Raw genomic sequence first — 12,178 nt, 5'->3', positions numbered from 1 at the left:
GGGGGCACCTACCTACCTAGCTTATACTGGGGCACCTACCTATGTAACCTACACTGGGGGCAGATACCTATCTAACCTATTCCTGGGGCTTCTACCTATCTAGCGTATACTGGGGGCACCTACTCATCTAACCTATACTGGGGGCACCTACTCATCTAACCTATACTGGGGCACCTACCCATCTAACCTATACTGGGGGCACCTACCCATCTAACCTATACTGGGGGCACCTACCCATCTAACCTATACTGGGGGCACCTACCTATCTAACCTATGCTGGGGTCAACTATACTGGCTACCTATACTGGAGGCACCTACCTGGCTAACCAATACTGGGGCACCTATGCGTGGCTACCTATACCAGGGGGACCTATAGCTGGCTACCTATACTGAGTGCAACTGGACCTGGCTAACCTATACTGCGGGCACCTATACCTGGCTCCGCGGGGAGGGGGGGGCGCAATTTTTACACCCTCGCCCTGGGTGCATTTTAGCCTAGAAACTGCCCTGTACCTGAGAACTGTTTTGTTTGGTTCTAAAATGTTCTAGTTTCTATTATGCTCTTTACTTTTTGTCTTTCTCTATTCTCACTCGTACAGATAGCGAGAATTATCTATGCTATGTACACTCTAAAGAATACTTAAGTGTTATGAATATGATGTGTATCCACACTATGGCCTGGTGCACACCAAAAACCGCTAGCAGATCCGCAAAATGCTAGCAGATTTTGAAACGCTTTTTCTTCTTTTTCTGCAGCGTTTCAGCTAGCGTTTTGCGGTTTTGTGTAGCGTTTTTGGTGTAGTAGATTTCATGTATTGTTACAGTAAAGCTGTTACTGAACAGCTACTGTAACAAAAACCGCCTGGCAAACCGCTCTGAAGTGCCGTTTTTCAGAGCGGTTTGCATTTTTCCTATACTTAACATTGAGGCAGAAACGCCTCCGCAATCCAAAATCTGCAGCAGCCCGGGAGTATGCGTTTCTGCAAAACGCCTCCCGCTCTGGTGTGCACCACCCCATTGAAATACATTACCCAAGCGGATCCGCACCCGCAAGCAGATCGCAAACCGCAGCCGAACCGCTCTGGTGTGCACTAGGCCTTAGTGAGAAATGACAAAGTTGTATTGATATGATTTACTTTATTAAAAATAAAAATTACATAAAAAAAACATGAATCCATTTTATTGGAATTCCACGTGAAAGACCAATACAAAGTGGTGTATATGTGAGAAGTGGATCGAAAACCATAAATCAGTCCAAACATTTTTTACAAATAAATGACTGCAAAGTGGGGTGTGCGTAATTATTCGACCCCCTGAGTCAATACTTTGTAGAACCACCTTTTGCTGCAATTACAGCTGCCAGTCTTTTAGGGTATGTCTCTACCAGCTTTGCACATCTAGAGACTGAAATCCTTGCCCATTCTTCTTTGCAAAACAGCTCCAGCTCAGTCAGATTAGATGGACAGCGTTTGTGAACAGCAGTTTTCAGATTTTGCCACAGATTCTCGATTGGATTTAGATCTGGACTTTGACTGGGCCATTCTAACAGATAGATGTGTTTTGTTTTAAGCCATTCCATTGTTGCCCTGGCTTTATGTTTAGGGTCATTGTCCTGCTGGAAGGTGAACCTCCGCCCCAGTCTCAAGTCTTTTGCAGTCTCCAAGAGGTTTTCTTCCAAGTTTGCCCTGTATTTGGCTCCATCCATCTTCCCATCAACTCTGACCAGCTTCCCTGTCCCTGCTGAAGAGATGCACCCCCCGAGCATAATGCTGCCACCACCATATTTGACAGTGGGGATGGTGTGTTCAGAGTGATGTGTAGTGTTCGTTTTCTGCCACACATAGCGTTTTGCATTTTGGCCAAAAAGTTCCATTCTGGTCTCATCTGGCCAGAGCACCTTCTTCCACATGGTTGCTGTGTCCCCCACATGGCTTGTGGCAAACTGCAAACGGGACTTTGTATGCTTTCTGTTAACAATGCCTTTCTTCTTGCCACTCTTCCATAAAGGCCAACTTTGTACAGTGCATGACTAATAGTTGTCCTATGGACAGTCTCCCACCTGAGCTGTAGATCTCTGCAGCTCGTCCAGAGTCACCATGGGCCTCTTGACTGCATTTCTGATCAGCGCTCTCCTTGTTCGGCTTGTGAGTTTAGGTGGATGGCCTTGTCTTGGTAGGTTTACAGTTGTGCCATACTCCTTACATTTCTGAATGATCGCTTGAACAGTGCTCCTTGGGATGTTCAAGGCTTTGGAAATCTTTTTGTAGCCTAAGCCTGCTTTAAATTTCTCAATAACTTGATCCCTGACCTGTCTTAGACCTGTCTTGTGTGTTCTTTGGACTTCACGGTGTTGTTGTTCCCAATATTCTCTTAGACAACCTCTGAGGCCCTCACAGAGCAGCTGTATTTGTACTGACATTAGATTACACACAGGTGCACTATATTTAGTCATTAGCACTCATCAGACAATGTCTATAAGCAACTGACTGCACTCAGATCAAAGGGGGGCCGAATAATTATGCACAGCTCACTTTGCAGTTATTGATTTGTAAAAAATGTTTGGAATCATGGATGATTTTCGTTCCACTTCTCACGTGTACACCATTTTGTGTTGGTCTTTCATGTGGAATTCCAATAAAATTGATTCATGTTTGTGGCAGTAATATGACAAAATGTGGAAAACTTCAAGGGGGCCGAATACTTTTGCAACCCACTGTATGTCTTTTTTGTATGTTGACATATTATGCAGTATTTATAGGACAACTGAAGCAACAAGTATATGGAGGCTGCCATATTTATTTCCTTTTAATACCATACCTGGCTGAAGTACCAGTTTCCTGGCTGTCCTGCTGATGCTCTGCCTCTAATACGTTTAGTCATAGACCCCGAACAAGCATGCAACAGATCAGGTGTTTCTGATATTATTGTCAGATCTGACTGAATTAGCTGCACTTCGGAAAAAATTGGTCCGCAGGAGCAGCCACCGGCCTAGGGGGAGGAGGGCGGGCGCACAAGTAAGACTCAAAAGAAATGGTCTGAGGTCAGCCTTAACAGCCATCCTGCTAGCGAACGTTCGCTACCTCCCAAACAAGCTGGATGAGCTGCTTCTGCTACTTGGCAGAAAACCTTCGCTATGGGGCAACTCCCCGGTCCTCTGCTTAACCGAGACCTGGCTAAAAGACAACATCCCGGACAACTCCCTAAACCTACCAGGTTTCAATCTTTTCCGCGCAGGCCGCGACCACTTTCTCTCAGGGAAAAGAAAGGGCGGTGGAATCTTTTTACATTAACGCCGCGTGGTGCTCCAACACGACCATCCTGCACAAATGCTGCTCTCCAGATGTTGAGCTTCTACTTAACAACTGCAGGCCTCAGTACTCATCCAGGGAGTTCTCCTCCTATGTCCTCGCAGGTGTTTACATCCCAACGGATGCGGACGTCAGAAATGCTCTATGCACACTCAGCGACACCATCTCGCTGTGGGAGACAACCCTCCCGGACTCCGTCTGCATCATCCTAGGTGATTCCAATAGAGCAAACCTTTGCCAGGACCTGCCTCGGTACAAACAACACATCACCTGCCCCACCAGGAACAAAAATACCCTGGACCACTGTTACACAGTCCTCAAAGATGCGTACAAGGCTACTCGCCGAGCTGCACTTGGTAACTCTGACCATTGCCTAATCCACCTGATCCCCACTTACAGGAGGGACCTTGAAACCTCAAAGCCGATTGTCAGGACTGTTAAGAAGTGGACAGAGGAGGCTAAGGGGCAACTTCAATGCCTGCTTCGACAGCACGGACTGGTCAGCCCTGGAGGCTCCCTGCCTAGAGGAATGGACAGAGAACACCACCGCCTATATCAGCTTATGTGAGGAGACATGCATCCCAACGAAGACTGTCAAAATCTTCTCAAACGATAAACCCTGGTTCAATGGCAGGCTGCGCAGACTCTGGAAAATCAAGGAGGAAGCACACAAATCCGGAACCCCAGAGGAATTCAGGGTGGCCAGGAACACCTTGAACCGAGAGCTGAAGGCGGCAAAGAGAGACTACTCTAACAAGCTGAGTCTGAACCTTCAGTCCAATAACCCACGGGATGTCTGGAAAGGCCTCAGAGCAGCCACTAACTTCAAGCCCCCTCCTCAACACACACTTCCTAGCTTTGCACTAGCTGAAGTGCTCAACAAATTCTATTGCAGGTTTGAACACCAACCCACCCAACCTGTGGACCTAGCACTCACTTTTTCACCAAGGGAGTCTCCTCCCACCTCATCTTCCCACGCTGCTAATGTCCCCCTGGCACTGAAGATAGTCCAGGAGGCCGATGTCCTACGACACCTCCGGAAGCTCAACACCAGGAAAGCTTCAGGCCCGGACGGCATATCTCCAACCTGCCTGAAAACATGTGCAAGCCAGCTATCCCCGTTCCTTACCTCCATCTTCAGCAAATCCCTGACACTAGGCAAGGTTCCCTGCTGTTTCAAAAAATCAGACGTCATCCCAGTCCCCAAGAAACCAAGAGCCACTGATCTAAATAACTACAGACCTGTTGCTCTAACTCCAATCATCATGAATACCTTCGAAAGACTGGTTCTCACCTACCTGAAGGAACACACAGCCACCTTAATGGATCCTCTGCAATTCACGTACAGGGCCAACTGGTCCGTGGAGGATGCCATAAACATCAGTCTAGCACACATCATGGCTCATCTGGACAAATCCAACACCTACGCCAGGATCCTGCTCCTGGACTTCAGTTCCACTTTTAAACACCATCTGCCCGAACATTCTGCATGACAACCTGGCACGACTCGGTGTTGACCTCACTCTCTGCACCTGGATCAAGGACTTCCTCACCAACAGGACACAACTAGTGAGAATCGGCGGCTGCTTCTCTGGAGTCAGAACTACCAACACGTGGGCCCCACAAGGGTGTGTGCTGTCCCCAATTCTTTTCTCTTTGTGCACAAACAGCTGTACCTCATCCGCTGACTCTGTCAGGGTCATCAAGTTTGCGGATGATACCACCATCCTAGGTCTCATTGGAGAAAACGGGGAGTTTGTATATTGTAGCGAGATTGAGTGGATCCACAGGTGGTGCACGGACAACAAACTGGTGCTAAACGCAGCAAAAACTGTGGAACTGATGTGAGCCCCTCTGAAGGAGCTAGTGACAAGCCTATATATACTGTGTAAAGCTGGACATAGATGCATCGATTTTTATGATGAATTAATCTGCCGGTTATCTGTGATGCAAAGAGAATTACGATCGGACAGTACATTTTGGTCAATTGCAGGGCCGGATTTATCATAAGGCACTGTAGGCACGTGCCTATAGGCGCCTGGTGATGGAAAGACGGCTCACTCCACTCCTAGAGCGCCTCCCTCCTGCCTGTTCTATACAGAGTCCTGATGAGAGTGAGATTACTCAGTCTGCTCCTGGCATTCCACTGATAAGATCTCTCTTCATCTGGTGGCATCTCTAGCTACCTAATACTTGGAAGCACCTCAAGTTACGTAATGCTGAGGATAGCTCTGGTTACCTAATACTAAAGTGCACCTGTAGCTACCTATGATGAGCAAGGGAAGTAAGGTAGAAGTGACTGCTGGGACAGCCAGCACACTTGTGGTGCAGTTCGGTGAGGGTTTGTAGGTTCATGGAAGTCTAGGGTGCCAGAACATCTGTGCCTATAGGCTCCTGCGAGGTAAATCCAGGCCTGGTCAATTGTATGCGGCAGTAGACCGATGACCCACAGCATTGCACTGTATTGAACAGTGCAATGCTGCAGTTTAATAGATTTTCAATAGATCTGAGTTGAAATCTATTGAAAACTTGTAAGCCATGAATGAGGGGGGGGGGGGGGGGGGAGGATTCGATCCCTCTCTAATCAGTTCAGAGAGCTATTTATCTGTTTGCAATATTCTATGGCAATCTAACCATGTATGGCCACATCGAAGTTTTGCCGAAGACAAGATACAGAACATTTATATCATACTTTTCTCCCGGCGGACTCAAAGCGCCAGAGCTGCAGCTCATAGGGTACGAACACGACAAATACAGCGCAGGATATTTGGGCGAAGCTGGCGCCACCATAGGCCATAATAGGAATTGCGGCTATAGCGGCGCACAGTGAGTATACTTTGGCGCCGTCAGATGACGGAGCTGAAGTTACTTTTAAAACACTGTCATTATTCCCCACAATCCACGTCGACCTGGAGGGGGGATAGTAATTAGCACCGCCGGGACTTGTGCAGGAGCAGGGTAAGCTGTATTTCAGCTGTAACCTGCGCCCAAGTCTCCTGGCGGCAATTACATACGTACGCCATAGGGTGCGCTTTACAGGCAGGAGTGTTAGGGAGTCTTGCCCAAGGCCTCCTTACTGAATAGGTGCTGGCTTACTGAAAAGGAAGTGCCAAGATTCGAGCCCTGGTCTCCGGTGTCAGAGGCAGAGCCCTTAACCAGTACATTATCCAGCCACATCAGCACTTTATAAACACTACATAAAATCATTAGCTATTGTGACAGTAGCAATGCTGTCTGCACATGTGACATGCATCGGGTCGGGAGATGTATGGAGTTATGATGCAGCACAGTGAATGGTTGACATGAAAATTAGTGTGGACCGACCTGGTGTAGGAGTTGGTAAGTTTCATTGTGGTACATCTATTGTTTATAGTTGGCAACAAACCTGATTGCTAGTTTGAGGATTGAATTTACATGGAGATGTGTATAACTGCATTTGTTCATCCATGGTTTGGCAGCATTCCTTTTATTTTTTGTTTAGATATTGTCAGTTCTTAATTAATGCCCGATACTTTCTTCACTTCCTGTTCAGCCTGAATGTTGTCATAGTTTACAAGGAGTGACTGCAAAACAAAAGCTGCAGTTGTGACAGGTGTTCTGGCCACACAGGGGATGTGATGGCATCAGACACTGGAGATCAGCTAATCTGCAAGTCAGCCACTTCCGTCATCGTAGGGAAGTCAGGACACTGGTGAAAAATAAACACTAAACGGGATGTGTATAATCTTAACTGGCGTGACAATGAAACATATAAAATTACGCTTCCGTGAGTCATGTGTAGGCAAATATGAGAGTCTGTTTTATGATCTAGACTAGACTTATTATGCAATCCAATCAGGTGACTGATGTACTGTATGTCTTCAATGTCTCACCAGAGATTGATCTGCTGGAGAAAATGCTGGAACTGGATCCAGAAAAGAGATTATCTGCGTTGCAGTGTCTAGCACATCCGTACCTAGAGGAAGTTCAGGACTCTGACCCAGATCCACCTGCAGAGAAATACGATGATTCCTTTGAAAGCCTGGACCTCGCAATCCCAGAATGGAAAAGTAACGTATCAGGGGTCTGTTGGCTTGACAAGCTACAGGCGGGGATATGCCTTCTTCACAAAGCAGAGAGTGGTGGAGTGTGCAGGCAAAATGTAAACATCCCCACAGTCGGATTTGTAATAGAGAGAGCTTCCTGTTACTTTAGTGTAAGGGTATGTGCAAACAGTGCTTGGAGAACCTATCAATAGGAAAACAGAGAACTCCATCTAATCCCATACAAAAGGTCTGGTCATAGAGAATTAAGTCCATCTGTGCTACCATTAAGCATATTCAGAGCTTCATTAATTATGAAAATGGCTACCAAGCACCAAGAGTCCTTCCTCTCGGGTTTGGCAGGTCTTCATCTAAGGCTGTTTTTACACTTCAGGTGTGCAATGCCACACCCTGCCACATAGCACAAAATCACAAACATATGACCCTGTGGCAGAGTACGGCGACAGGGTCTTATGCATAACAAAGACCCCCTGCCTAGTGACATATTCCCTGCTAGACAGGAATAACGTCACTGGGATTCCCGAGGATCCCCATCTTATTCCTGTGGTTCCTCACATCTGTGCCGCAATACCGCCACCAACCTTTTTAAAAGGAATGCATCGCCCATTGACTTACATTACTTCTGCTGCTGCAAAAGTTTGGCGGTAACGTGCCGATGACTTTGCGGTGGCGATCCTGAAACTTAAGGTGCAACACAACGTGGTAAGTGTGCTAGGCCACATTGACTTGCCTTGTTGTTGCGTTACCCTGCAGCCTGCGGTAAAACAGGGTAACGCAACACACGCTTGCAATACAAGTGTAGAAGGGGCCTTCAAGGAGCACAGTCACGAAAATAGTCTTGAGTATCTCCTCAGAAAGAGATGGACAAGTCCAAAATCTGTCCACTTTTTATTACCTACTGTAGGTGAAAGCAGCTTAGTAAAATAGTAATGTATAGAGCATTTAAATCTATAAGAAAAGCCCTCCTTACAAGTACTGTATATACTAGCATATAAGCCGACCCATATATAAGCCGAGGTACCCACTTTTCCCTCAGAAACCAGGAAAAAATGATGGAGTCGCGTATAAGCTCCCTCCCCAATATAGCCCCCTCCACAGTAGCCAGATGTTCCCCCAATACAAGTCAGCCCCCTACCCATAGCCAGATGTGCCCCAGGATCATACAGCTGTGTCTCAAGAAGCCATTAGATGGCGTCATAGATATGAGACACTGTGATTGTCAGACAGGAAGAATCCCTGAGCATTGCACCACTGACACATTGTTTGCACGCTCCGCACCACAAGCCTGGGGACACAGGTAGTCTGCACACCATGTTGCGGGGGATGGAGGGTACGGACACAGCAGGGTGCAAGCTGGTAAGAGCAGGATCACTAGTGCACATTCCTTACCCTCCTCTGCCATTAAAAAACTCTTCTCCACCATCTGTTTTGCTCCACTGACTCGCATATAAGCCGAGGGGGTAACTTTTTAGCACATATTTTATGCTGAAAAATTAGGCTTATAAGTGAGTATATACAGTTTGTATACACATGTATTTTAAAACAATTTTTTAAAACAGTTGGCCTTTAAACTGACATAGCTCTGCTACATAGAAAATGTATGCTGTAACCAGACCTAATCTGTTGCGCATACAGTATTTTTGCCTGTTGCCCATAGTAATCAGCTATATCCCTGACCTCAGTAACAAACCAGCACTGTAAAAGTGACAGTTGGAAAACCATTTCAGGAAAACCAGTAAACCATTCTCACATAATAATAGGCAAGTGTCCCAGTGTCTGTCCGTGTGTCAGTACTTTTTATCACTGCGCATGTGCAGGGACAAGACGCAGAGACACTGCCGAGAGCCGGAGGAGGACGGGGCCAGAAGGGGCGGTCGTGTGCGTGCACGCGGCGGGTGTGCAGGGCAGGCATGTGCGGCATGCGCACGGACGGCGGATTACTGACAGACCTAGCCCGTTATTAAAATGGCATAGGTCACTAGTTCTCACATAAACTAATGTAGGCAGATGCCAATATATCCTTCTGAAGACTGTACACCCGGTAGAGATTTAAAATGTTGATCTTAAAAAACCTAACAGACACAGCCAATCTTGCATTGGTCCATGGAGGAGAAAGCATTTCTTCACAGTCAAGACAAAATCTTAGGTAAAGGTGGTGGGGCATTTCCCTAACATGCTCCATTCAGAATCTATGCAAGCAGTAGTCATTGAGGCTACTTACACACCAAGACGCTGCATTTTAGGGGACGTTATGGTCGCATAACGTGCTAACGTGCCCCTAACGCAACGTATGGTGGTGTTGAAGTTGGACGTCAGATTGAGCTGTGTTATGCAGCTCTCAAAGCAGCCGCTCCGGGTTAGTGATAGGAAGTCCGGATCTTTTTAAGGATTCGGATCATTTGAATCGGATCATTAAAAAGATCCGGATCTTTGAACCGAATCATTTGAATCATTTTACTAGGGAAGCAGACTGGGTGAAATGACTAGCAGGACAGGACTTTCCCTGCACTGTACATTCTGTATGTTCCTGTTTCTTCCAGACAGACATCCACTGTGAACCGAATCTTTCATTGTGATGATCCGGATGATTCGACTCACAAAAAAGATCCGGATCAAATGAATGATTCGTTCATGATCCAGACAACACTACAGTCCTACCAGGAGTCTCTGCAGTGCAGTGAATATTAATTAGCCATGTGGCTGGCTACAGAGGAGGAGGGGAGACCTCCTCCTCCAACATTACTGAGCATGTGCAAGCAGTCTAACGCTGCTTAGCCCAGTATATCGTACAGCATGCAGCACTTTGTTTAAACGTGCTGCGTTACTATATAACGCAAAGTGGGCACTGTGAACAGCACATTGATTTTACAGTGCTGTGAGTTAGGCTGCGTTACTGGCTGCTGTAATGTGGGACTTTAACGTCCTACTGTGAAACCAGCCTCAGTCAGTAAAATAGAGAGCTTAGAAATGTTTTACAACAGTTGTAGCTCTAATGAAAACATCATCAGTATCAGGCTATTGGACTTCAGTTTAGCCATACTATAAAAAAGTGCACTGTTCTATTTATGTGATGACTGCAGTTATGTTAAATTACATTGTCCATCACTGTTTACACAGGTTTAAGTCACATGGAAATAATGACATTTGACCCCAAGAACCCCAGCCAGCGGGCTACCTGACCGTGCTGTGATGCTGTTCCTGCATGTCTCCTCGGAAACTACTTCACAGAACTTCAAAGGACCTCCAGGATATTTGAGTGTCAGTTATCAGCAACCGATTCATCATGGAAAGATGTCAAGTTAGAAGTTGATGGACTCCTTCCAACCATGGAATGTGCTATCATTATAGACTTCATATGGGCAGAGAGGAACTACTTACATACATCGTGCTGCCATTTAACACAGAGACAACGAGGACTCCTGCTACAAATCCCTTAAATGATTAGCAACAAGATCTGCTAGCAATGATACAAAAGCATAAAGCCTTGTTTCTGGAATTCTTTTCCAGAGTGTGGCGTTGTAGCAGTTGCATAGCTTTAAGGTGCCCATACACTCGTCAGATTGGCAGAAGATAGATAAGAAATGCATCTGATGATCTATCTGATGCGTTTTTAGAACATTTTTTACCAGGATAGAATTCCAATAGATTTCAGTTTGAAATCTGTTGAAATTCGATCTGATGGCATTTTTTTGCCATCAGATTTCCATTAAGGCCAATGCAAACTGATAAGCAATCTCATCAGATCGACCTAAATTTTCCACCCTGCTAGTTCGATGGAAATCCATCGAAATCGATCGAAATCGGCCGTCGATCGGTCGATTGGCCAACCGATTTGCGATCGATCGATCGATCGATCGACCGCGATCGATCGGTCGGCCAGAAAATCGGCTGAGTGTATGGGCTGCTATAGGCTCCATCAGGCCAATTCTTGCATAACCTTCTCTGCAGCCCAAGACCTGCAGGTTGCAGAAGATGGATACGGTATTTAGGGCTGTGTCACCCTCTCTTGCTATCAACTAACTGCTGAGCTACTAATGGAATACATTATTTAGCATTCTATGGCATAAGAATATGTGTATTAGTTTTTGTTGTGAGCTACAATTGCTAGCTGCTGTTGATTCACGACTCCACAGACATGTATTACAACTATGAGTCTTTGCCACATTTCTCCTGTGCTGTATAAGCCTTTAAAAGAAACCTTTTTTGTTGTTGTTAAAAATGTGACAAAACCTTTATACATTTATTAAACAAAACACTTTTTTATTGAATGTAATAAATGAGTTTTCTATTTCAGTTTATAGACCGCTGGCATATGGTAAAACTAATAAAAAATGCAAGTTTTGCTTGTTTGAAACCACAGAAATTGTTCACAGTGTCATATACATACCCCAACAGAACTCTACAGCTGAAATAGTATTTGATATATTAACATATTAATGGAAGATCACCAAGAGAAATAATGTTTTAGGGTGATGTTGAGGTGCTGGTCAAAAACAAACAAAAAAACACTACTTTTTCGCCCGATCAAATGTTTTTGTCTAATCTAATGTCTAATTGGGCAAAATGTTTTTTACTGTACAGCCACCTTAAACCAGCAGGGACATCCCTACTATCCCAGGAAGAAAAACACATATATAAGTAAATACAATACTTGTTCTACTTACATATGTATTGTACTGTCCATGTTTTGATTTCAGTGAATTTTATATAGTAAATAAAGAGAAAACTGCTCAAAGCATTTTCCATCTTTACTGCCTCTGACTGAAGCCAATCCTGATATAATTTCCTCCCTTACTCTTTTTTTTTTCTTTTAGAAAGTGCACTGTC

At 45.4% G+C, this 12,178-nt stretch overlaps 1 protein-coding gene across 1 annotated transcript in view; it reads left to right on the top strand.

The window, feature by feature from the left end:
- LOC137532950 (mitogen-activated protein kinase 12-like) overlaps positions 1–11,628 on the top strand; it is a 74,471-nt gene extending 62,843 nt beyond the window's left edge. The window contains exons 11-12 of the mRNA XM_068254004.1: positions 7,184–7,357; positions 10,469–11,628. Coding sequence (XP_068110105.1) covers positions 7,184–7,357; positions 10,469–10,530 — 236 coding nt within the window. The 3' untranslated portion in view covers positions 10,531–11,628. The remainder of the gene's footprint in view (positions 1–7,183; positions 7,358–10,468) is intronic.
- Positions 11,629–12,178: the final 550 nt, after the last annotated feature.

Source organism: Hyperolius riggenbachi, chromosome 9, assembly GCF_040937935.1.
Source record: "Hyperolius riggenbachi isolate aHypRig1 chromosome 9, aHypRig1.pri, whole genome shotgun sequence".
NCBI lineage: Eukaryota > Metazoa > Chordata > Amphibia > Anura > Hyperoliidae > Hyperolius > Hyperolius riggenbachi.
Note: the sequence above shows the minus strand (reverse complement) of the source record. Positions and strands in the feature narration are given on the sequence as shown.